General features: G+C 41.8%; 1 protein-coding gene across 9 annotated transcripts in view; it reads left to right on the top strand.

Moving 5' to 3' along the window:
- LOC135220788 (IQ motif and SEC7 domain-containing protein 1-like) overlaps positions 1-26,216 on the top strand; it is a 192,586-nt gene that overhangs the window by 18,817 nt on the left and 147,553 nt on the right. For 8 of the 9 annotated variants that reach the window (XR_010315799.1, XM_064258269.1, XM_064258270.1 and 5 more), the window contains exon 2: positions 11,387-11,434. The exons of the other annotated variant lie outside the window; for it this stretch is intronic. Coding sequence is in view for 7 of the 8 variants with exons in the window: in XM_064258269.1 (XP_064114339.1) it covers positions 11,387-11,434 (48 nt within the window). In the remaining variant the exon portion in view is untranslated. The remainder of the gene's footprint in view (positions 1-11,386; positions 11,435-26,216) is intronic. 9 annotated transcript variants of the gene reach the window in all.

Genomic DNA, 26,216 nt, shown 5'->3' on the forward strand with positions numbered 1-26,216 from the left:
TTCTCTCTGTTTTTTGTGCCCTTTCGTGGATTTTTACTATAATGGAGCGTGCAGCTATCGCAGCAGCTAAGTTAAGTACTCAGTATTTACGGTTAGCGAGTTTTTTCCGTCCCCGAGACGGTATTTGCCGTTTTTTAGGTATAGATACGTTCTCGGGGGCTGGAAGCATGGCAGCATGGTCCTGCCGCATGTTGGGTTCGTTCTTGGTCTCCCATACCTAGAACATCCCTTATTATTTTACGCTCTATTTTGATTATCCGCGTTATTACGTCTACTCAAGTTGTTATACATGTATGTATTTCACCTTATGTAGGCTTTTTTCTATCCAGACCCTAGTCCAGGTTCTTTGTATCGGCCCCTGACTAGCTTTGAGTGGTAGACTTGCCTTCGGGCTAGTCGCACACTCCTGGATTTTTTCTCCTGCTATTTTACCTTCTTTCTTTCATTTTTATTTTATATTATATTTTTATGTTTTGTTGTTGTTAGGTTAGTTGGCGTCTGGCTTAGCCTAGGTCCTGGCTCGTAGAGCCTAGTCTACCGTTGATCAGTTCGGTCGCTTCCTCATAGCTTCTCTCTGATCAGTTGGTTTTCGCCCTATGGGCCTATATGCTACCGCTTTTCAGTTCTGGTTGCTTCCCGATAGCTTCTCTCTGATCAGTTGGTTGGCCTAGGCTTGGTTACCGTTTCTTAGTTTACCGCCTCGTGGTCACTACGTGATCACGAGTCAGCCAGGCGCCTGCCAGTCCCCCTTCCCCCTCTCCCGCTCTCCCATAGAGTCGGGCGGGGGTGGGTCGGTCTGTCCTTGCTCGCCCAGCATGCCCGAGCCTGCCTCCCCCTTACCTCCACCGGAGGGGCCTGGGAGTCCGACAGTCCCTGACTGGTTCCGACCTCTCCGCTTCTCGGCTCGGCCGGGTGGTACGTTGTGGGGGGCTCTGGCCTTCCCCCCCTCCGTTACTTCCTTGTCGCTCCGGGTTAGCGCGAGTCTGTATGTCATCTCGCCCTTCCCTCCTTACTAGAGCTCCTCCCTATCGGAGTCCTGGTATCCAGCGGAAGGGTATAGTCCACCATAGTTGGACCGGAAGCATACAATAGGTCTTTACTAACCGTACCGTATTGCTGAGTTACTACACTCCGCCTCACTGGACCTAGTCCGGTTACTTGCATGTAGGTTTAAGTTATCTTTAAGTTTATCTTAAGTTTCTTAAACCATCCCCACCCCTCCCTTAGTATTTACCGGATCTCTCCGGGATTATAGCCTATTCAGGCAATGCAGGGAGGGGTTATGCCCAAATTTTTTCCGAGCTCCGCCACGTAACGGAGTTCTTTTGTCCTTAGTCTGTAAGTGTTACCCCTTTAAGATACTCATGTGTCTTCCCACTTACAGGCCACCCCCAACTGTGAGCATCCGGGATGTTCCGCTACACTTCAGGACCCCTGTGGACACGAAGTTTGCCGGTCCCATGCTCCATGCGCGACTCCGCACGGGGACATCCAGGTCTGGTACCATGAGACGTGTACCATATGTTACGATCTGGTGAGCCAGCTTTTGGAAGGCGTAAGTATTCCATCTCCGCATGCCGCTCCGCTTCTTTTACTTCTTAAGTTTTCATCATTACTTTAACTTAAGGCATCTAGTTTAAGTTATATCCTAAGTTTTAGTTTTAAGTGGTTCTTAAATCTAAAATATATCCTCTCTTACAGGCTCCGGCAGTAAGAGATACGGCATTGGCTACCCTGCGGGCCTGGGTCGGAGGTTTTGGCAAGAACGCCGCCAAGGGTCAGCCCTACATACTGGAGAAGCGTTTAGCTTTGTTAATCTTCCCGGAGGCAAGGCGACTGGGTACGTCGACCCGGTAGAGGCGGACCCCTCTATTGCCTTTATCCAACAACAGCTGGCGGCCTCCTTGACTGAACAAGACCAGGATATCTCCACGGATGTCGCAACCCTGGATATAAATGTTGAACCTATGGTAGGTATAGACGACCTGTTGGTCGAGGTAAGTAATGCAGGTACCCAAGGGTCCTCCCCTTGGGAGTGACTGTTTCTTCTACCCCTGCAACTTCACCATCCTTCCCAGGCTTTACCGGTGATGAGTTATATACTCCTCCAGAGGCTTCGGTTAGGCCTAAGATCAAGTCTAAGCATATGACCTTGACTAAGACGTCATCGTCCTCGAAGAAGACGTCCTCGTCTTCTTCTTCGCGTAAGTCTCCGGCTCGTAATCCCGGCCCAGACAGATCTAAAGGGTCTAGCTCCGGCTCAAAGTCCTCAAAGAGTAAGCCTAAGGAGAAATCCCGCACCCCGGCAGTATCACCAGTTCCACTACCTTTGGTGCCTATTCAGAGTCTCCCCTCCACCTCCGCAGCAGCTCCGGCTCTGGACACCAATGCTGGCCTGTTGCAACAGGTGGGCGACTTGGTAGGCTCCCTTAAGACGAGTATGGAACATATGATATCTCGCCTGTCGGATAGGATAACTTCTCAGGATACTATTATAGCGGCCTAAGAGAAGCCCCTCTTGCCTCTCCCTCAACCTCTAACACTAGTGGATCTCAGCTTCCCCCGTATGACTCGCTGCCCGCTCTTCCATGAACAATCCTTGGAGAGTAGCGTCATATGCTCCCTTCCAAGATGGTCTCATCTCCATACCGGAGTTTGGAACTCGAAGAATAGAGGACTTCGAGTTCTACCCGGAAGGCCTACAGCCTCCCTTCATAGGCTACGCTAGGCTCACGCCTTCGGCTATGGTTAGAGATGACAGGGTACCAAAGGAGACAGTCCTCTATTCTCGGGACCAGGCCCAACGAGAATGGCTTAGATGTCTATAAACGACATGGACTGTTCGAATACCAAGATCCAACCATTCAAAAGTCCCTTTACCATTTTCACGATGGACGAAGGTACCCCGCTCCCTTTCCTTACCAAGATAGCGAGGTCCGACCAATATCAGCAGCTCAGAAAGGGGAACCCATGCCTCAGCTGAAAGAAGCAGACCCCACTTCTCCGTTGCTCCCGTCAATTGGAGAATTATGGGAGGACTTGCCTAACACTTTCACAGCTGGCAAACTCAAACCTGACTGTGCTATGGAGCAGTTTGGTGAAAAGCTGCCCAGGCCGGATAGTCTTATTCAAGCGGAGTTTGACTCGAAAACACGACTAGCCAGGTCAATCAACCTGATGGCTATGTCTGAGGTAGCAACCATGGCTTATGGTTCAGAACCAATTTTAAGCTTATGACCAAAGCCCTGACAAACGGTGCAGTCAGACATGTTCGAGTTTGCCACTGCTAGAACAAATTGCAGAAAGCATGTATTGCTAGAGGCAACCATTCGGCATGAACCGAATAGGTTACTTTCTTCTAACATCTGGGGCGCAGATCTCTTCCCAGAGGCTATGGTAAAGGAAGTACAAGCAGAGGCTACGAGGTTGAACCAAAGCCTTAAGGACCTTGTTGGGGTCTTACGGGCTAGGAGAAGGCAAGACTTGACACCAAAAGGTAATGGACAAAGGAAGCCTAGACGTTTCCAACCTTACCAAAAGAAGCAGACGCGCTTCCCTCAACAAGTTCCTACAGTGCCGTTAGTGCAGACAGCTCAGCCCTCCACGTCTAAAGGTCAATCACAGCCTATTTATGTGATATCCCCTCAGCCTCAACCCTCCACCTCATACGCCATCTCTCCCAGCTTACAATCCAGCCTTCGAGAGTCAAGCTTCTCAGAAGTATGACCGCTCGAACAAGGGAGGCAGAGGTAAGCGGTCCTTTCGTGGGAGAGGATCGGGAGGCCCCTTCAATAGGGGAAAGCACTTCAGAGGAGGTCGAGGGGGTTACCAGAACCAATGAAGAACTTCAGGTAGGAGGGAGGCTGTTTCACTTTCGCCACCGGTGGAACTTCAGCCAGTGGGCTCAGAGCATAGTGTCAAAAGGGCTGGGTTGGAGCTGGTTGACGAACCCACCTCCAGCCAGACCTTTCCGTCAACTTCCTTCCAACGAATTGACAGAGTACGCAGAGGACCTCCTTCAGAAAGGAGCTATAGTCAAAGTCAAGAGATTAAAATTTCAAGGTCGCTTGTTCAGCGTCCCAAAGAAAGGCTCAAACAAAAGAAGGGTAATCTTAGACTTGTCCCGCTTAAACTTAGCCATCCGCTGCGACAAGTTCAAGATGCTCACGATCTCACAGGTGCGGACCTTACTTCCCCGTGGGGCCGTCACCACCTCTATCGATCTTACAGACGCCTACTATCATATCCCTATTGCAAGACACTTCCGTCCGTATCTGGGATTCAAGATAGGAGACCAGACGTTCTCCTTCAAGGTAGTCCCGTTCGGGCTCAACGTGGCACCCAGGGTGTTCACGAAGCTAGCGGAAGTAGTAGTGCAACAGCTCAGAGCTCAAGGGATTATGGTAGTAGCGTATCTCGACGATTGGTTGATCTGGGCCCCATCAGTCGAAGAATGCAACAAGGCCACACTGAAAGTGATCCAATTCCTAGATATCTAGGATTCAAGATAAACAGATCCAAGTCCAGACTCACCCCAGAGTCAAACTTTCAGTGGCTAGGCATTCAATGGAATCTATCCTCACACACTCTGTCGATTCCATCCACCAAAAGGAAAGAAATAGCGAAGTCAGTCAAGCAATTTCTAAGTCACAAACTAGCATCGAGGAGAGCTCAGGAAAGAATCCTCGGCTCTCTCCAGTTTGCTTCAGTAACGAACATCTTAATGAAAGCCAAACTGAAAGATCTAACCAGGATCTGGCGATCTCGAGCAAATGTCAGCGGTCCAGGGACAAGCTATCCTCAGTACCTCTGATTCTAAAGAACCGGCTTCGGCCGTGGGCAAAAGTCAAGAATCTGTCAGTGTCAGTCCCTCTTCAGTTCCCTCCACCAGGGATTACCATCCACACAGACGCGTCCTTAAGCGGCTGGGGCTGGGGAGGGTACTCCAGGTCAAAAAGGTGCAAGGAATTTGGTCACCCCAGTTCCGTCAGTTCCATATAAACGTACTGGAGGCAATGGCAGTCTTCTTGACTCTGAAAAGATTACGCCCACCAAGGTACTCCCACATAAAGCTAGTCTTGGACAGCGCAGTGGTAGTACATTGCATAAACAGAGGAGGCTCCAAGTCACGTCATCTAAATCACGTCATGATAGCCATCTTCTCCCTGGCAGACAAATTCAGTTGGCATCTTTCCTCCACCCACATAGCTGAGTAAGAAACGTCATAGCAGACGCCCTATCCCGATCAGTACCCCTAGAGTCGGAATGGTCTCTAGACGAGAGTTCGTTCCAATGGATCCTTCAAAGAGTCCCAGGGCTACAGGTGGATCTCTTCGCATCACAAGCGAACCACAAACTACCGTGTTATGTAGCCCCCCAACCTGGACCCTCTGGCTCTTACCCGCCACGGACCGCCCTGGCGCTTGGACTGGAACAACTGGGAGAAGATTTACGTATTCCCTCCAGTGAATCTCCTTATGAAGGTCTTAGACAAACTCAGGACATTCAGGGGTCAAGTGGCTCTAGTAGCCCCAGACTGGCCGAAGAGCAATTGGTACCCCCTGATCCTGGAACTGGGTCTTCGTCCCCTTCGGATCCCCAGTCCCAAGCTCTCCCAGTCAGTACAAACGAAGACTGTGTTCGCTTCCTCAGGGATTCTCAAAACCCTCACTTTATGGATTTCATGAAGTTTGCGGCAAAAAGAGATGCGAATATTGACCCTCAGAATATTCTTTTCCTGGAATCCGATAAAAGGGATTCAACTTTGAGGCAGTATGATGCTGCCGTCAAAAAGTTAGCAATCTTCCTGAGAGAGTCAGATATCAGAATCATGACGTTAATTCTGCTATATCCTTTTTCAGATCTTTATTTGAAAAGGGTTTAGCAGCTAGCACGATTACGACAAACAAGTCAGCATTGAAAAAGATATTTCAATTTGGATTTAACATAGACTTGACAGATACCTTATTTCTCGTCTATTCCTAAAGCATGTGCTAGACTTAGGCCCTCTGTCAGGCCTACGTCAGTTTCATGGTTCTTAAACGATGTTCTAAAACTGGCTTCCGAAACCGATAATGACACATGCTCGTTTAGATGCTCCTAAGAAAAACTCTGTTTTTATTAAGCCTAGCTTCAGGAGCAAGGAATTTCAGAACTGTCGGCTTTATCCAGAGATCCGGATCATATTCAATTTCCTTCCCACCCACGGGGGAAGTGCTACTTTTCTCCGGAACGTAGCTTTTTAGCAAAGAATGAAGATCCTTTGATGAGGTGGGAACCTTGGAATGGTACTACCCCTTCCACAAGATGTTTCCCTTTGTCCGGTTTCAACCTTACGAGCCTTTCTATCCAGGACACCTCCTCTTCCTCATCGGGGCCCCTCTTTAGGAGGGAAAAAGGTGGTACTTTATCCACTAAAGGCATCAGGCAACAAATCCTGTACTTTATCAAACAAGCCAATCCTGACTCCTTTCCAAAAGCACATGATGTCAGGGCAGTAGCCACCTCAATTTAATTACTTCCAACATATGAATTTTGCTGATTTAAAGAAGTATACCGGATGGAAATCGCCGACAGTGTTCAAACGTCACTACCTTAAGTCCTTGGAAGCTCTGAAATTCCAGCAGTAGCAGCGGGTAACATAGTTTCCCCTGACTCTAGCTAGATTATAGTAGAAGATTCAGTCCTCCTTACTACCTGCCTCACCCAACAGTTCGTCTATTCCTGCCTTGTTCATTAACATTTACCTTGTGTCTTAGCTGCTTTATGATTGTATAGTGCCCCTTTTGTCTGGTTAGGGACACTCACATCTGATTACCATACTGATCTCATAGATGTTATCCCTTATTTTTATGCTAGGGGATACATCATAATGCAATGGTTACGGGTTTTGTATATTAAGTCATATACATTCCTAAGATTTTATTTTATCATTGATCAAATATTTATGTAAATTTATACTAATTGCTATTTCTATTTTTGATACATGTTTGTTACCACAGATTTATTGTGATAGGTAATCATTGTACCTATTTGTATATATGTAAATTACCTTATATTATTAACATAATTAGATTTAAGGGTAATTTAAGCATAATTCTGGTTTTTGTTTTACTGTGTACTTGTATCTTTTTAGCAATTATAATTCATTCTTTTATTTTGTATCTTTTATTTTGAGACCTATTTTGTTTTATTATATTTTATTTACTTTGTTTACAATCTTGTGCTGTTTCTCTGGTACGATTTCGCGCAAGCGACACGAGCTGAGCCCAGGAAAAAGGATTTTGACGTAAGGAAAAATCTATTTCTGGGCGATTGGCTCGTGTCGCCAGCGAAATACCCCCCCTACCCATCCCTTCGCTCAAGATTGTCTGCTAACTTCAGGATGGACCACTAGAGGCGCAGCAGTCGCAAGCATGGGATGGTGTAGTAGTAGTACGAGCTGCTCCCTCTGTGGGACGGCTCCCCTCTTGGAGGGTTTTGTAGTGGGAGATTTCTATTGGCATTTGGCTCGTGGTAGTGGTCTCACTCGCCTAGTGTTCATACCGACACCCTCCTAGAGGGTGAGCGAGTCATGTCATACTGACCTTTTTCTTTATTTTTATTTATTCTCTGGTATGTGTTTAGTACATTTACCCTAGAAATAATAGATTAAAGATATTTCGCTGGCGACACGAGCCATCGCCCAGAAATAGATTTTTCCTTACGTCAAAATCCTTTTATACTATACAATTACCACTTAATTACATGATCAGAGCCCTCCCTCCTCCCCTCTTATAGACAGACGTAGGGCACAAACAAATGAGCTCCTCAACTGTGTTGTACCTATTTTTCCCCAAGAGTGGCCAGGACTAGTTACCCACTCTAAAACAATAGAAGTGCTACCGTGAATTTGAAAATTTAAGCTGCCACAATTGTTAGAAACTAAGCTGTGTAATTTCTTGGCAAGTTTATACAGTATAGAATTTCATTTTATCATAAAAATGTCATACAGTAAACCCCCTGTATTTGCAGGGGAAGCGTCCCAGATCCCTCCTGAGTAGTTAGAATCCGTGATACTTAGAACCCCTCTAAAAACACTTATAACTGCCTATTGTAATAGGTGAAACACAAAAATCCCCCTAAAAATGCCTGTAACTGAATCTTATAATATAGTTGTCATGAAAATGATTTGAAAATACGTACAGTAATTTGTGAAAATTTCTCTTTTGAAAAATACCATGAATAGGTGAATTTCTCGCAAATAATGGGTACATATGGTCCAAAGAAAAATATGAAAATTTTAGGCGAGTCTGTGAATCTCGAGAACGTGGATACAGGGGGTTGGCTGTGGAGGCAGTCCCAGGTTATTGGTGGCCTCGGTTATCAGTGATCGGTTTTACTGTGCTTGTTTCTCTCTCTCTCTTACTTGTGTATGTTTTTTTGTAATATGATAAATAAATGATTTACCTAATAAGTAATTTGCAAATATTAATAAGATTAATAAAAGAAATAACGATTCCCAGTCTTGTTATCCACTTCGAGAAAAGAAAATGACAGTTTGATATATGTATTGGCAGAGGGGAAGGAGTGTTGCCATAGAAGTTCATTTCAATCTTTTGATATTGCAAGGAGTTTATACCCTTAGGGGTCATAGAAGACTGAGACTGTGTCTGACACTCCAGATTGTTGAACTCGTGAATGAAATCAACATCCTCTGAGAAAGAAGACAGAAATTCTTGCCTCTCTACCTCCTCCTGCTCTGGCAAAGAAGACCAACGACAGGAAGAAGGCCTGGCGGGATCCTCATCCTTCTGAAATGGCATTGGAGAAGCTTCCTTAGGAAGCCTGGTATCCTGTTCCTTATTGGATGGAGAGTGGGTGCCAAATCCTGAAGAACCACGAAATCAAGGGTTCCGGAACTGCCACATGACGAAGCCTGCACAGGGTCCTGATTTAAACCACGTACACGCTCGTGCGACAAACCACATACTTGTTCGCAGGACAAACCATGTATGCGGGCATGTGACAAGTCGAGTACACGTCCATGAGATGACAACCGAGCACGGTCCTGAGACAAGGAACGATGCTGAAGAGAACCACCTGAAGGAGACTGTCTACTAAGGTTTCGGTCTCTAGCAGGAGAACAAGAAACACATCTGTGGACCGGGTAAGCATCATGTTCTCGACCGTCAACCACGAACTTAGAGAGAGAGGAATCCTTGGAATTAGCAGGAAACACCTTTGCATCAGATACCTTTGACTTCTTAATCGGTGCCTTATCATCCTTACGTTGACAGACTGGCACAGGAACCCTGGATAAGGGAGTAGCATCTCTGGTATCACAAGCACATATGTGTTGGGAAGAAGCACAGCCTTATAAGGAAAACTGCGAAGCACTTTCATCACTCTCAATGCTCCCGTTGTTACGAATACGTACATGTGAGGGAGAGATACGGCCTTGTATGGAAGATGATGAAGAATTCTTATCACATACCGCGTGCCTCCACAATCGCAAACACGTATGCGTACAGGAGAGACACAGCCGTTAAGGGAAGATGACGATGCATTTCACGTTCGTATGGGAGAGATACGGCCATGTATAGAAGTTGGCGATGCATTCCTTGCAAGAGCCTCACGAGCCGTGCAGAGAAGACGTTGATGCACTCCTTTCACTCGCAGAAGACAAAGCCACAAAATCCTTAATCCTCCGTCTTACTCAAGAGAGAAGCAGGGATGGAGAAGAACTCCCTCCTCTACAACGTCTCTTGCTAGAAGGAGGGGGGAAGAACTCCTTGAACACAGCTTGAGACAATGCCTCTGATGGCTCAGCGAAGGAATGGAATGATGTCACAACGGCTGGAGGAAGAGACGCCATCGCAGCTGACGTCATAGGCCGAGAGGATGCTGGGCTTGACATCATGTCATCTCTAAAGCCAGGACTGGTTGAGGCCTCACTGGAGGTATGATAAGAGGCGACCCAAGCATCGATGTTGACATAGGCGTCCCACAAGGTGGCAGCACACGAGCCAAATTACAGAAGACCTGGTGGGGGTGGGACTGCTATTGGGGCAGGGGGAAGGGTATGTGCTTCCAATAAATGCGATAATAGACTATCCAAGGAGGGTGAACCCCGTAGGCCTAGCGATGCCCAAAAGCCACCATCTTGGATGAATCCGAATCTGAAACCAATGAAACAGATGGAGTAGCCTCCTCCCTCTCAGGAAGGACATTATCGCCCGAAGGAAAGGGGGCAACATTAAACAAAACATCATCCTGTACATCTCCCGATACTTCCAACGACAAATCAATGGAAGAAAAGGATGGAGACAAAATACAAACACAGTTGAAAAAAGAAATCGAAACACATGGCACAAATGAACTGGCTTGAAAGGAGAGCAAAAGTGACTACTCTCCAATGCAGTCAAAGAAAGACTGATGTGCCACGAGATGTGGTGCGTGGTTGATGACCAACTCCCACCTAGTGTGTGCATGAATTGCCAGATCTCACAGATTCCTTGCGGTGCAATCTTTGATTGTTTTAACCAGTTTCCAGCTGCCGCAATGAATTATCCTATTGTTAAGACCTGGGGTTTGTTAGCTATATGTCTCTCTCAATTATATTATTCTTTATGTCTTCAAAATAATTAATAATTTCACTCTTGATGGTCACATATAGGATGTTGCTGTACGTATGTATTTTTAATGGTAAAATGTTTAAGACGACTGGAATGTTAAGATTGTAATCTCAAAGATTAATACAATAATACAATAGTAATTTAAGGTATATTTGAAGTAGGATGTTACTTAAGGTATACATTTGGTATTTGAACTTTCAAGGTGGACAGTTATACGCATTTTTAGAAGGGGTTCTAAGTATTTGTGGGTTTTAACAATTTGGGGGGGGGGGGGGGGGGGGGTCTGGTATGCATCCCCCGCAAATATGGGGATCCACTGTATATCTATGTATAGCTATATCTATCTTTCTATATATAGGGTATATATTTGTATATATACATACACATATATACATAGTATATGTTTGTGTGTGTATTCTTATTTACTTCTCAATGAGTTTGCATCTTATTCTTTAATTAACTTGAACAAATTCAACTCTATAAGGAATCTTAAAAGGTATTTACATTTTTTACTGGACCAAGTTTTATTTATAAACAAAAACATTTTTTTTTTTCAGAAATTATTTCTTTAAATGAAACATATTTCATTGTTGTAAACATAACCCCTTTTATTTTACTTGCCTTTCAACTAGGCCCTGTTTTTTATACAGAACATAGTTTTTATATATGATGCTTTTGGTATTAAAATTAATTTTTGTAACCCATGCTTGCGTTTCCAAGAAATTTTGAAAGAAGTATCTGTAGTTTACATGATTTGTTTTTTCCTACAGAAATAAACTTTCGAGAAGTCGCAACAGATATCCTATACTAATTAAAAGGTATGTCAGTGACCATGTATCGCAGCGTGCACTTTTAATAACTGCTAAAGAAGCTTTGGTTTTTCTCAGTTTTTTCTTTATCTTAGGTTTTTCATTTTCCATTTTTTCTGAGAAATGGCACATGGATTGGTTATGTTTTCATAGAAATTCATGACACTTCAATCAGTTTCAGTGCTTGCATACATGTCTTGTTTCATAATTTCTCAGCATTCATAATTGCAGCCTTGTCTGACATGGAGTTGTATGTAGGTATGGCCTTGTTTATATTTTGTTTATTTATTGTTGAGAAGTTCTAACAGTATGTTTATCTTGACTGATTCGCTGCTTTTTATTGTTTGTTTGTTTGTTTGTTTTTTCAAAGCTCACATTTGAAATTGGGCAGTATCCATGCTGCTTGTTTACAGTATGTTAAATCTGTCCTTCCTCATTTTTTGTTGTATGTATTAAGGTACTTTAACATGAACTTTTCTTTTTGTTAATTTGAGATGTTGTTGGGAAGAAAGTAATTAGTGCAACTAGTTGTTATAAAAAAGAAGACATTGGTTATGGTTGTTTTTTAAATCCATATTCATGTACAATTTGCTCATGTGAATATTGATTATCATAGAAGCCTAAGTCATAATTATATTCTTGTACATATTAGATAATGATTTTCACTAGGATCATATTAGATATTGATTTTCACTAGGATCCTTACCAGTTTGTGAAGAAGAAACTACTTGGATACTTCAGAAATTTTACAGATCAAGTTTCTTTTGTTTGAATGTTTCTTGACCTTATTTATTCTATTATGAAATTGATCACTTTTATTAATGTTATTTTGGGGGGTTATCCAGGATCCCCATTTCTCAGTCACGTGTTGTGTAATTGAATTCAAGGTGCACACTGCAGTTTGTGGCTACTGGTTCATTGTGTTTGTCACATTCAGTTGCCTTATGCATGTTTGTGACCAATATTCTTAAATCTTTGTCTGAGCCAAAACCTCTTTATGGAACGTAGGTTTTCCAGTCTTAGGTTTTAGATTTTATGTTTTAATGATACGCTCTTGCACTCTCAGCTTTCCCGTCTTGCAGAAATTTGACAAAATTTTCATTGGTTTGTGTAGTTTCACATCACTATCTCCAGTCAGAGTTGTATCTTATACAAACATCTGACAATCCACTCCACTTACACCTGATTTTTTTAGCCTATAACTTTATGCCTATGTCAAATCCCTTTGTCTAAATGCTCACTTCATTATACATGATTATGTTAAACAGCCATGTCTTGCCCATCTGCATATCTTAGCATTTATCACTTCCATTGCAAAAGACTTAAATGCTCACAGCAACTTACCACTTTCAGTGCTATACATTCACAACATGCTTCAGCATTGTTTCTCTTGGTTTTTTTTCTTAAGCTTTTTTAGTTAATTGTCTGCTATGTTAAGTTATTTCTCTTTACATCCAACTCTTTTGCATAACTTCCATAATTAACACTTGATCCCATCTCTTTCCTAGTGTAAATACTAGTTAGTCCTTATCAGTCATTTGTTGCCAGTCAAAAAATATGATACACCTTCGTTGCCATAGTAAGTAATGTTATGCCTTAGGAATTTGTTCAACCTCCTTTGTTCCCCCTTGAGGCCCAGCTCTTGGATGGAAGGGGCTGCTGGCATGATGCAATGAAGGACTGGCTGATGGTGGCATGTGCTACCATGTCACTAAAGAAAGTTCAGAGCACCCAGAGGAAGACCAAAAACTCTGAAGGGCATTGTAGTTTGGATGTCTATCCAGGCAGTATCCCTAGGGCAGCCCAGTCGAAACTGCTGGGATTGATGGTTCTATAATGAATGTTGTCTCTGGACCATCTACCATAAGAGGTCTTGCCTCTTGATCTTTCTCAGCATAGAGTTCTTGTATAGGAACTCCTGAGCCGTACTTATCTGTTGTCCCTTTCAATATACGTATGCCAAAATTTAAAAACCTGAGAGCACAAAGAACAGAAGTTATTCTTGATGTGAAAGTTTTAAAAAGTATGTCTTAATTAAAATGCCAAATTGTCATAAGATTAAGATTTAGTCATAGGTTGTATTTAATGTAAACAGGGAGATGCTGTGTTAACAACAGTCTGCCTAAAGGAACCTAAAGTATCATCACTGATGTTTTATTGATGTTTGAATTTTCATCATGGGAAGGGAGTACTGAAATTGCAGAATTCCAGCCAGTAAAATCTGGGTAATGGCCTCTGGAGGGTAACTTCTAAACTTCTTCAACTCATTGTTAGCAGTCCTCTTATTTGTTAAGTTTTGCTCCCATACTGGATCACATTAGCAGTTGTCTTAACCTGGAAAATCTTATGATACTGCTTACAGAAGCATCATTTTATGTTTATTGAGGTGTGTTCCAAGGTATTGTTCCTAGTGTTGAGCTTTTTGTACTGGCATTAGTTGTTGATAACTTATCATTATCATTGGATAGTTTTCAAACAGTAGTAGCAGAATGGCACTTTCAGTTTAATTAAATAGAATAGTAGAGTGCAAAGGAAGTTATGTTTTAAAGGATTGATTTGACTCAAGTTGACGTATGGATTGGAAGTAAGTGTACATATTAACATCTGCTACCTCCTATAGAGTAAGATGTTTAAGCTCCAGGAATTCAGGAATCTAGTAACATGAGCTTTAAGAGCCCTTTGATTGAGAATATGGTATGTATTGGTTGCTGGTAAAGCTGCTGGGGCTTGATTTCCAGACTTTGCTATTCCAGACACTTCCAAGTATGTACTGCCATTTACATTGATGCTCCACAGTTGATGCTGGCCTTGGGTTTGGGGTCAACTCTCCCATTGTAGAATACTGCAGTTAGTATTATGCTGAGTATTATGCCCCCTGAATGGTGCTAAAGTCAATTATATATAGGACAGCAGAAGTGCTGTACTGAATTTTAATTCAATACATCTGTTGATTTTAGAAATTTGAGAATGGATTCTTATGTTAAAGTGAAGAGGCCAGGAAATTGACTTGTTTGGTTCCACACAATTAGAGATTGCCAGCAATGAAATGGCTCATAAACTATATATATATATATATATATATATATATATATATATATATATATATATATATATATATATATATATATATACATACATATACATATACATATATATATATATATATATATATATATATTATATATATATATATATATATATATATATACTATACATATACATATATATATATATATATATATATATATATATATATATATATATATATATATATATAAATGTGTGTGTGTGTGTGTGTGTGTGTGTGTGTGTGTGTGTGTATATATATCCTGTCTGTTGAGGGAAACTGTTGCTTCCAAAATATAACACTAAAATTTACCCTCTTTTTTTTATGTTTTTATGGGCAGCCTTAATTAGCTGGAATTCTGTCATAATAACAGGTATTTTAGAGTATGAATTTGTGATAGCCATAATGACCTCTGAGCTAATTTTTTCACAGTTTGGGCTTGTTACTGCAAAGCCTTGATTTGAAATTAGAAACAATGGGACAAACCCCAGCTTCAACTGGTGAGGTTCAAACTCAAGTTTATTGCAGAAAGTCTAAAGAACTCCAACAAGAAAGTCTAAAGAACGTCAATAATATGTCAAACAGAACGTCAAAAAGAAAGCCAAATAGAACGTCTAAAGTGCGTCAAATAGAAAGTCTAAAGAACATATGAAATATGGCAAATAGAATTTTAAAAGAATGTCAAATAGAAGGACTCCAGAATGTCGAGTCTAAAGAATGTCAAACAAAGCGCCCAAAGATGTGAAATAGAACCTCCTATGAACGTCTAAAGAATGTCAAGTAGAAAGTCTAAGGAACATCCAACAGAATGCCAAAAAGAACATAAAAGAGAATATCAAATAGAACATAAAAAAATGTCCAGTAGAATGCAAAATAGAATATTAAATAGAAAGTAAAAGAGAATACCAAATAGAACTTAAAAATAGAATATCAAATAGAACTTAAAAAGAGAATATCAAATAGAAAGTGAAAGGGAATATCAAGTAGAACGTAAGAATGTCAAAGAGAATGTAAATAGAACGTCAAAGAGAATTTCAAATAGAGCGCCAAGAAAAATACCAATTGGAACGTCGAATGAATGCCAAATAGATCGTAAAAGAATGTCAAATGGAGTCTAAAGAACATCAAAGCAAACGTCAAAGAGAACGTGTCACCACCTGGAGGAGAATGTTCGTCTCAACCAGGAGTTGATAGAGACTTTGGGGGTGCGAGGTTGAGTTGTGAGATAAGATACACAAGTTATATTGCCTCTCAAGTTACCCACATCCTTGCCATGCACACTCCACAAGTGTACCTATTATTATTAAAAAAACAAACAAACTTACACGGAACAGAACTGTTAAGATAAAATTAAAAAAAAATTTCTGAGATTGAATGATTGATTGTGTTTGTTTGCAAGAATAAAACGACTAAACTTATAGGGACATTTTTTTTAGTGAGAAATTCAGTAATACTGAAAGTTTTTTCTTAAATACTCTGAAGCATCCTTTGCTTGGAAGACAATTAGGCAGATTTCATTGCTTGAGGGGAATTGCTTTACAAGGAAAATGGAATTACTTTCGTTAAATGCTAGTTGCTGAGTCATGCAACTTGAGTTCCCTTTGTTTATTGTAGACCTCCAGCGCTCTCGTTCAAAAACAATAAATTGTCGTTTCGTATGAATGAGGCCCGTAGGGGATTAGGGGTTAGTGCCGTCAGTGCACCTCACGTGATGGTGCATTGTGGACAGTACTTAAGGTTCTTTGCAGGGTGCCCTCGACCCCTTTTCATTTCTTTTACTGTACATCTGTTCTTATTATGCTTCTTCCATGTCACTTTCCTCAGCCCTTTCCTAACAGCTGCTTCAGAGTGCAACTGCGAGACTTCCCTCCTTTGTCACCTTTCAAACTTTCTCAAATCTCAATTTCCTTTTCAGCGCTGAATGACCTCATCATAGGTCCCAACGCTTGGCAGTTGGCCTAAATTCTATATTCCAACATATTCTATATGAAGTAACATAAGTTTATAATCTAAAATGACGCATTTAAAGAGAAAAGCTCCCAAAGAGGAAGTTCCCAGGGTTTCACCTCCTAAGCCCAAATGAAGGAGGAGCCTTGACGCCAAAGCAGGATCGAACCCAAACATGTGAGAGTGAGGGTCTTCTGAACACTCCCCACATGGCTGAGAGCGCCTCAGTGGCGTGATCGGTATGGTCTTGGCCTGCCACCTCGGTGGCCGCTGGTTCGATTCTCGGGCATTGCCTTGAGGTGTGAGAGATTTGTATTTCTGGTGATAAAAGTTCACTCTCGATGTGGTTCGGAAGTCGCATAAAGCCGTTGGTCCCGTAGCTGAATAACTAACCACTTGTTCCATGCAACGTAAAAACATCATGCAAACAAACAAACGCACACGGCTGAGGGTAACCCCACCCTGACAGTCGTATGTGGGTTCTAACCCTACCACGGGCGTCAGTTTTTATTTGCAGTGACAGGCGTATCTGTAAAGTTAAGAGGTTTTGTGTATATATACACAGAACCTCGTAAATGAATAAATATATAGTGTATATATATAATATATATCTATATATATATTATATATATATAGTATATATATATATATATATTATATATATATATATCTAATAATTCCACACTTGTGTGCTCATGCCGTATGCAGTCACAGTTTTTCTCGCTTCTTCCTTCCTGCCTAGCCCATGATGTTATCCCAATCGTCACTTCCGGTCTTGTTTAAGTTGGCGAATATGCATTATCGTAATCGTGTCACATCAGTGAAATGTAACGCTGACTGTTTTCAAGCGTCTCTCTTCCCACAAGATGAAAGTTGTTCATGGTTCAAAGCTTTTACCTTTTTGAGTTTTGACTTTTGAAACGGCCTGGTTGGTTGAAGTTGAAGTACTGGAAGGAAAGAAAGAGTCAGCATTATCATAGTTATATCTTCGGGAGGAGTTGAGCTTCTCGTACGTCGGCGCTGCTTGAGGGATCATCTTTCAGTCACACATTACGGAACTTCAGTCATACTTTGTAATAGCAATGGTATCTGTTGTCATCCCGTAGGGGGGTAGTGCCAGCAGTGCACCTCATGCGGTGCAATGTAGGCTCTACTTAAGGTTGTTTGCTGCGTCCCCTCCATGGCCTCTTTGTTGGAAGCCCTTTCATTCCTTGTACTGTGGCCCCGTTCATATTCTCTTCCCTCCATCTTGCTGCCCTCTGTTATTGCGGATCGTAACCCCGCCACAGACGTCCGTGTCATGAATGGAACGAAGAGGGATGAAATGGATTTGTGGGTTCTTTAAATTCCATATATTGACAGATACAGCAGCGGTGAGTAGACGGAAGGAAGTTCCAGGCTTCGCGCTTCAGTCACCTCAGGACAGGAACTGATTGATTGAGGCATCGTATCTATGGTGGGAAATAATAGCGGTGTGCCGTATGTACCCGATTGCTATGTTGCCACGATGCGTAATCAAAAACAAGCAGTTTCACATTAAGTAGAGTATAAATGGTAAAAGGATGAATGCAAGGTAATTGATAATGTGAATGATGCAAAGTCAATGATGAAGGGAACATAATTCTCTAAATGAATAGTACACATGTATGCATGTCATCTGTATATGCAATGCATTGTAACGGCAGTTGATATGTACACATTCTCAACTCCTCCTAACAACTGATTCATAGCCGAACTGCGATGTCTTCCTCCTGCAACACATCTCAACCCTTTATTTAACTCAATTCATTTCCCTTTCAGTACTGACAGACGTCGTCATATCCCAGCGCTTAGCCTTTGGCCTAAATTCTAGATTCAATTCCATTCATGAGCGCCGTGATACATCATCATCTGTGTTCGTTCCTGCACATTGTCTAGGGTTTGTTTATTTGGACAGGTCCACCGAGGGAATCGCTCTACATAGCAGACAATTCCGTAGAGGGTTTGGTATCTTTAAGGTCGAATTTTGTGCCCTGCTCTGTGTTCGGGTGCCGGGCTGTCGTTTCATATCTGTCAACTAGACAAGTAATGTTTATGGTTAGTTTCCTGTAGACATTTTTATTGTTATTATTGTTAAATTACAAAAATTTTGTTAGTTTCTTACTGACTTGGAGTGATCCCTGCGATAAACGGAGAGAGAGAGAGAGAGAGAGAGAGAGAGAGAGAGAGAGAGAGAGAGAGAGAGAGAGAGAGAGAGAGAGAGAGAGAGAGAGAGAGAGAGAGAGAGAGAGAGAGAGAGGCGTGTTCAGGCTCATGTCAGGGCCTCCCCAGGAAGTCGTTGATTAGGATTATTCATGGTTCAATAGGTAAAGGAAGTATTCAGCGATCTCTCTCTCTCTCTCTCTCCTCTCTCTCTCTCTCTCTCTCTCTCTCTCTCTCTCTCTCAGATTTAGCTAAGATTAATGCATGGGATAAGTTGAACCATGACGAAAGTTTTATGATAGTTAACAGTTCCGGACATATATTTTTACTTTTTGATAGTGAATTTAACCGCACGTAACGCATTTAAAACAATTGAAGAGGCAATCATGTTTGCAAGTACACTTGAGCGAATCATTTCCGGTCTCTTACTACCAAGTTGCACAAATCTCGGTATACTGAGAGAGAGAGAGAGAGAGAGAGAACCATGTGGAAGCTCTTTTAACCATTTTAATATGTGTATCGAATTTTGTTCCTGTTTTACTGTACCTGGGTTCATATTCCTTTTCATCCAGCTCACTTTCCTCAACCCTCTGCTAACAGTTGTTTCATAGTGCAACTGTTTTGAGGTTTTTCTCCTCCTGAACTCGCAATCTTCCTTTCAGAGCTGAATGATCTCGTAGGTCCCAGCGCTTGGCCTTCGACCTAAATCTTTGATTCTAATTCTTCTTCTCGTTCCTCTGTTTAGTCTTCAGTACCCAGCCTGCGTCTCCGATTGGACAAAACCTTGACTTCTGCTCTTTTTAATTGTCATTTATCTTAGTTATTGAAATGAGCATAACATTTCGTTTGAAACAAAGTCCAACGAAGCAAAGGTGCCGTCCATTGCCTGTTGGCACTTTTGTTCTCGCTGTATTATGGTAGTAAAACTGAAAGAAGGAAGGTTGTTCGTCAAGACGCTCAGACAGAAAAGGCGATCACACCAGCGACGACTGGTGGCGACTGTGATCTTTGAACAACACATTACCAGCCTTAGTAGTGTTGACAGAGGAAAGAGAGACGAGAAAAAGAAACAGTCGCGAAAGGCTTGGAATATTGCCTCCGAGATTTGATTCGTGGAAGCCGTCAGTCGTCAGAATGGTTTTAAGTTACCAGCGTCTGAAAACAGCATCCAAAGACAAGCGAACCAGCCACGGCTTCGATTAGGGAACTGCTTCCGGAAACCGACGCGTTTCTTGGAGGTGAGACGCTTAACTGGCAGGATGAGAAAAATGACCAAAACGTTTATGGGAATGAGGCCACAAACGTTTGAACAAAGACAACGACGTCACTGCGGAAGCAGCATCCGCTGTTGATTGTAAAATGATGCGGTTGGTTGACTCCCAGCGTAATTTAGTTCATGTTAGCGACAGAAGAACAAGAAGAAGCAGTGAGGCAGTTTCAGATAAAAGGGTCATATGCATACAAGCGGATGAAAGACGATGGGATAAAACAATAAAGGAGGAGAAGAGAATACTACGTTTAAAGGGGAAGAAATCACTTCAATGGATATTGATAAAGAAGAGGGCTTAGATTGAGTGGGGGGGAGGGGGGATGGGGCTGGTGTGGGTCTGTGGCATTGGTATGGGAGGACAGAACCATCGTGCATCTTTAAAGATGAAGCTTCATAGTACGTCCAGAGTAAAATGAGTTTCAGGAGAACGAGAGAGAGAGAGAGAGAGAGATAGTGAATGATTATGATCATGACACAGAACACAATTTCTGATTGGTTAATTCACAGCGAAATGTATTGATCGTAAAGCAAATAATGATAAATGGATACACAAGTAATTTATTCTAAATTTTCATTAAAGTTAAATTGAATATTTGTGCGTCTGTATGAGAGAGAGAGAGAGAGGGGAAATAAAAGGGAAATAAAAAGAAGGTTATCTCTGCCTGGTTATTTTGATAGAAGCAAACAGCTAAATTTACTGATTTCGTGGATTTCCTCGAAAGCCGGATTGATTTTGTTTGAGAGAGAAAGGGGGGGGGGGGGGGGGGGGGGGGGGGGGGGTGGGGGGGGGGGGGGGGGGGGGGGGGGGGGTGGGGGGGTGGGGGGGGGGGGGGGGGGGGGGGGGGGGGGGGGGGGGGGGGGTGGGGGGGGGGGGGGGGGGGGGGGGGGGGGGGGGGGGGGGGGGGGGGGGGGGGGGGGGGGGAGGTTATTGTGGCCACTGACGGGATCTGGTTTTGAAAACAGTTCTATAATTGACAAGAATTTTGTTTTTCTCCCAGATGCTGTCGTCAGTGGTTTCATGTAAAATGTCACTTATTATTAAGTTTTTTTTTTCCAGAAGCTTTTTCTGTTGAAAAAATAATGGATGTTGTTAAAAAAAACGTCCAATAATGTTTTAGTGGGTCCATCTCAAAAGAAATACTTTTGAACTCTTGCTAACCTTTTCTAGTGTAGGCCAAGTTGCATGACACATTAACATTGAAATTGTTACGAAGTGGAAATGTTGGTTTAAAGTTATTCCCCGTAGGTAGGTAGTGTCATCAGTGCGAGTCATGTGGTGGTGCACTGTAGGCGATCCTTGAGATTCTTTGCAGCGTCACTTCGGCCCTTAGCAGCAACTCCTTTCATTTCATCTGCTGTACCTCCGTTCATATTCCTTTTCTTCCTTTTTACTTTCCAACCTCTTAACAAATTATTCATAGTGTAACTGCGATGATTTTAACGCGTTGCACCTTTCAAACCTTTTTACTGCCAGTTTCAGTTTCATCACTGAATGACATCAAAAGTCCCAGCGCTTGGCCTTTGGCCAAAATTTTCTATTCTATTCTATTTTAATGACTGGCTTCGTCCTAACTGCAACTTTCAATATCGATAGATTCTTGATGACAGACACCTGAAGACAGAGTTCTCCTGTATTGAGTCAGAATATATTGGTAGTTGTTCTGTCTACACGAATTTTGCAAGGCCGTCATTATCTCTTGTGTAGACAACCGTCATTGTCCATCTTTGCAGTAAATTTGATCTCCGGCTCCAGTTTAGGCAGTTCCCCAAAGAAAGGTCTCTGTTAATTTAGACATTATTTAGTTTGTTAAGAGTTGTATAAAGTAGAACCAACAGGCAGATATTACCCTAACGGGAAAAATGCAGGATGACCAGTGCACCAGACTAGTTGGCCTTCTTCATGCGCTCGCGCGCATGTTTTTGTCACTTTTTAATTCATTTATGGCTACCGCAAATCTCTTTTTAGGTAGGATTATCTGTTTTTTCCTCTCTCTCTCTCTCTCTCTCTCTCTCTCTCTCTCTCTCTCTCTCTCTCTCTCTCTCTCTCTCTCTCTGTCATATTTCATGATGAGGCGTAAATATTTGTCCAACTCACCAAGTACTTTGGTTATAAACACGCTACTAACTGCATTATAGAACAGGGTCAGATTTAACCTTTACCCTAAGGCAAGTCGTATTTCGATCCGGACGACTATTAGATAATATGACAAGGCAGTCATGGTGGGCGTTGGTGGCGCAGGCAGTTCTTTGTATCGGCAGTTTCATTGCAGTTCTTGGCACACCCCTTTTTTTTCCTCTCATAGCCTGATGGTGTGTGTGTGTGTGTGTGTGTGTGTTTTTTTTTTTTTTTTTTTTTTTTTTTTTTTTTTTTTTTTTAACCAGGGTCGTCCGCTGGGCGTCCAGAGCCCCCCCCCCCCCCCCCCCCCCCCCCCCCCCCCCCCCCCCCCCCCCATCCTCTCTCTCTCTCTCCTCTCTCTCTCTCTCTCTCTCTCTCTCTCTCTCTGGACTCCAGTAGTGATTAGGAATTCCTACACACTCGCGAGGGAAAGCATACACCAGAAAAATGTACGTCGAAACTTGATTAAATATTTTAGAAATGAAACTGAGGCTGCTCTGTGCAGTATATTCATCCAGAGCACATTATAAGTCCTTGTGTGTGTGGAGAGGCGGGGGCGGAGACGTTGAGTACCGAGTTCTCGGTCAGTTTGGGTGAATGTGGTTCTTTTCATACAGACATTTCAGTATGTCTGGTGAATGTGTGCCTTTTAATACCAAGAATTTTCTAATTTCCGGACAATGGCAACATTTCTATACCAAGTCATTCCGGGTAAGGGTGGGGCTTTTAATACCGAAATATCAGTAATTTCTGGTAAATGTGGACCTTTTCATCCAGTGATATATATACATTATATACAGTGACTGTGGGCCTTTTAATACCATGGTGTCAGTCATTTCTTGTGAATGTGGTTTTTTATACTCCGAGGTGTGTTATCTCCGGCGAATGTGTTATTTTGATACCGGGATGTATCATTTCAGTGAATGTGGGCCTTTTAATACTGAGATGTGAGTCAAGATATGAGCCATTTCCTGTGAATGGGGATCGTTAATACCGAGATGTGTCATTTTGATTTTATGTGGGCCTTTTATTCTGAGATGTGAGTCATTTCTTGTTAATTACGGTCTTTAATACCTTGATTTGAATAGTGAACCTTTCAATACTGGGATGCGAGTCATTTCCGGTGAATGTGAAGCTTTTAATACTTTGATATGAGTTATTTCCAGTTAATATGAGCCTTTAATACCGATATATTATTACTTTGTGGTGAATGTGGACCTTTCAAACTGAGATGTGTCATTTCCGCTGAATGTGGGCCTTTTAATACTGAGATGCGAGTCATTTCCTGGGAATTTGGGTATTTTGATGCCTAGATGTCAGTAATTTCCTGCAAAGGTCAGCCTTCAATACCAATATTTGTCGTTTTTGGTGAAGGTGGACCTTTATACCGAGATGTGACTTATTTCCGGTGAATGCAGGCCTTTTTAATACTGAGATGTGAGTATTTTTAATGAATGTGAGCCTTTTAAATATGATGTGTTAGTAATTTTTAGCGAATATGGCCCTTTTGATAAAGAGATTGTGAGTCATTTTCTGTGAATTTGGGCGTTTGAATTTCGAGATGTTTCTCATTTTCAGTGACTGTTGGCTTTTTAATACCGAGATGTATCATTTTCGGTGGATGTGGGTCTTTTAATTCTGTGATATGAGGAGTGGGCCTTTTCCGAGATCTGAATTATTTCTGGTGAATGTGGGCCTTTTAATTCCGAGATCTGAATTATTTCTGGTGAATGTGGGCCTTTTAATTCCGAGATCCGAATCATTTCTGGTGAATGTGGGCCTTTTAATTCCGAGATCTGAATGATTTCAGGTGAATTTGGCCTTTTAATTCCGAGATCTGAATGATTTCTGGAGAATGTGGGCCTTTTAATTCCGAGATCTGAATCATTAATGGTGAATGTGGGCCTTTTAATTCCGAGATCTGAATAATTTCTGGTGAATTTGGGCCTTTTAAATCCGAGATCTGAATAATTTAGTGAATGTGGGCTTTTTAATTCCTAGATCTGAATGATTTTCTTCTGGTGAATTTGGCCTTTAATTCCGAGATCTGAATCATTTCTGGAGAATGGGGGCCTTTTAATTCCGAAATCGAATAATTTCTGATGAATGTGGGGCCTTTTAATTCCGAGATCTAAATGATTTCCAGTGAATGTGGGCCTTTTAATTCCGAGATCTGAATGATTTCAGTTGAATTTGGGCCTTTTAATTCCGAGATCTGAATAATTTCTGATGAATGTGGGCCTTTTAATTCCGAGATCTGAATCATTTCTGGTGAATGTGGGCCTTTTAATTCTGAGATCTGAATGATTTCTGGTGAATTAAGCCTTTTAATTCCGAGATCTGAATCATTTCTGGAGAATGTGGGCCTTTTAATTCCGAGATAAGATTAATTTCTGATGAATGTGGGCCTTTTAATTCCGAGATCTGAATGATTTCTGGTGAATGTGGGCCTTTTAATTCCGAGATCTGAATAATTTCTGATGAATGTGGGCCTTTTAATTCCGAGATCTGAATGATTTCTGGTGAATGTGGGCCTTTTAATTCCGAGATCTGAATAATTTCTGATGAATGTGGGCCTTTTAATTCCAATATCTGAATGATTTTCGGTGGAATGTGGGCCTTTTAATTCCGAGATCTGAATAATTTCTGGTGAATTTTGGGCCTTTTAATTCCGAGATCTGAATGATGTCTGGTGAATGTGGGCCTTTTAATTCCGAGATCTGAATAATTTTTGGTGAATTTGGCCTTTTAATTCCGAGATCTGAATAATTTCTGGTGAATTTGGGCCTTTTAAATCCGAGATCTGAATAATTTCTGGTGAATGTGGGCCTTTTAATTCCGAGATCTGAATGATTTCTGGTGAATGTTGGCCTTTTAATTCCGAGATCTGAATGATTTCTGGTGAATTTAGGCCTTTTAATTCCGAGATCTGAATGATTTCTGGTGAATGTGGGCCTTTTAATTCCGAGATATGAAGGATTTCTGTCGAATGTGGGCCTTTTATTTCAGAGATCTGAATGATTTCCGATGATTGTGGGCCTTTTAATTCCGAGACATGAATGATTTCTGGTGAATTTGGCCTTTTAATTCCGAGATCTGAATGATTTCTGGGGAATGTGGGCCTTTTAATTCCGAGATCTGAATAATTTCTGATGAATGTTGGCCTTTTAATTCCGAGATCTGAATAATTTCTGATGAATGTGGGCCTTTTAATTCCGAGATCTGAATGATTTCTGGTGAATGTGGGCCTTTTAATTCCGAGATCTGAATGATTTCTGGTGAATGTGGGCCTTTTAATTCCGAGATCTGAATAATTTCTGATGAATGTGGGCCTTTTAATTCCGAGATCTGAATGATTTCTGGTGAATGTGGGCCTTTTAATTCCGAGATCTGAATAATTTCTGGTGAATGTGGGCCTTTTAATTCCAAGATCTGAATCATTTATGGTGAATATGGGCCTTTTAATTCCGAGATCTGAATGATTTCTGGTGAATGTGTGCCTTTTAATTCCGAGATCTGAATCATTTCTGGTGAATTTTGGGCCTTTAAATTCAGAGATCTAAATGATTTCTGGTGAATGTGGGCCTTTTAATTCCGAGATCTGAATCATTTCTGGTGAATGTGGGCCTTTTAATTCCGAGATCTGAATGATTTCTGGTGAATGTGGGCCTTTTAATTCCGAGATCTGAATCATTTCTGGTGAATTTTGGGCCTTAAAATTTCAGAGATCTACTGAATTTCTGGTGAATGTGGGCCTTGAATTCCGAGATCTGAATCATTTCTGGTGAATTTTGGGACCTTTAATTCCGAGATCTGAATGATTTCTGGTGAATGACGGTTTTTAAATTCCGAGATCTGAATTATTTCTGGTGAATGTGGGCCTTTTAATTCCGAGGCATGAATGATTTCTGGTGAATTTGGCCTTTTAATTCCGAGATCTGAATTATTTCTGGTGAATTTAGGCCTTTTAATTCCGAGATCTGAAAAATATCCGATGAATGTTGGCCTTTTAATTCCGAGATCTGAATAATTTCCAGTGAATGTGGGCCTTTTAATTCCGAGGCATGAATGATTTCTGGTGAATTTGGCCTTTTAATTCCGAGTTTCAATGGGCCTTTTAATGATTTCTGGTGAATGTGGGCCTTTTAATTCCGAATCTGAATATTTTTCAGGTGAATGTGGGCCTTTTAATTCCATAAAAAGATCTGAA

Source organism: Macrobrachium nipponense, chromosome 2 (assembly GCF_015104395.2).
Source record: "Macrobrachium nipponense isolate FS-2020 chromosome 2, ASM1510439v2, whole genome shotgun sequence".
NCBI classification, from domain to species: Eukaryota; Metazoa; Arthropoda; class Malacostraca; order Decapoda; family Palaemonidae; genus Macrobrachium; species Macrobrachium nipponense.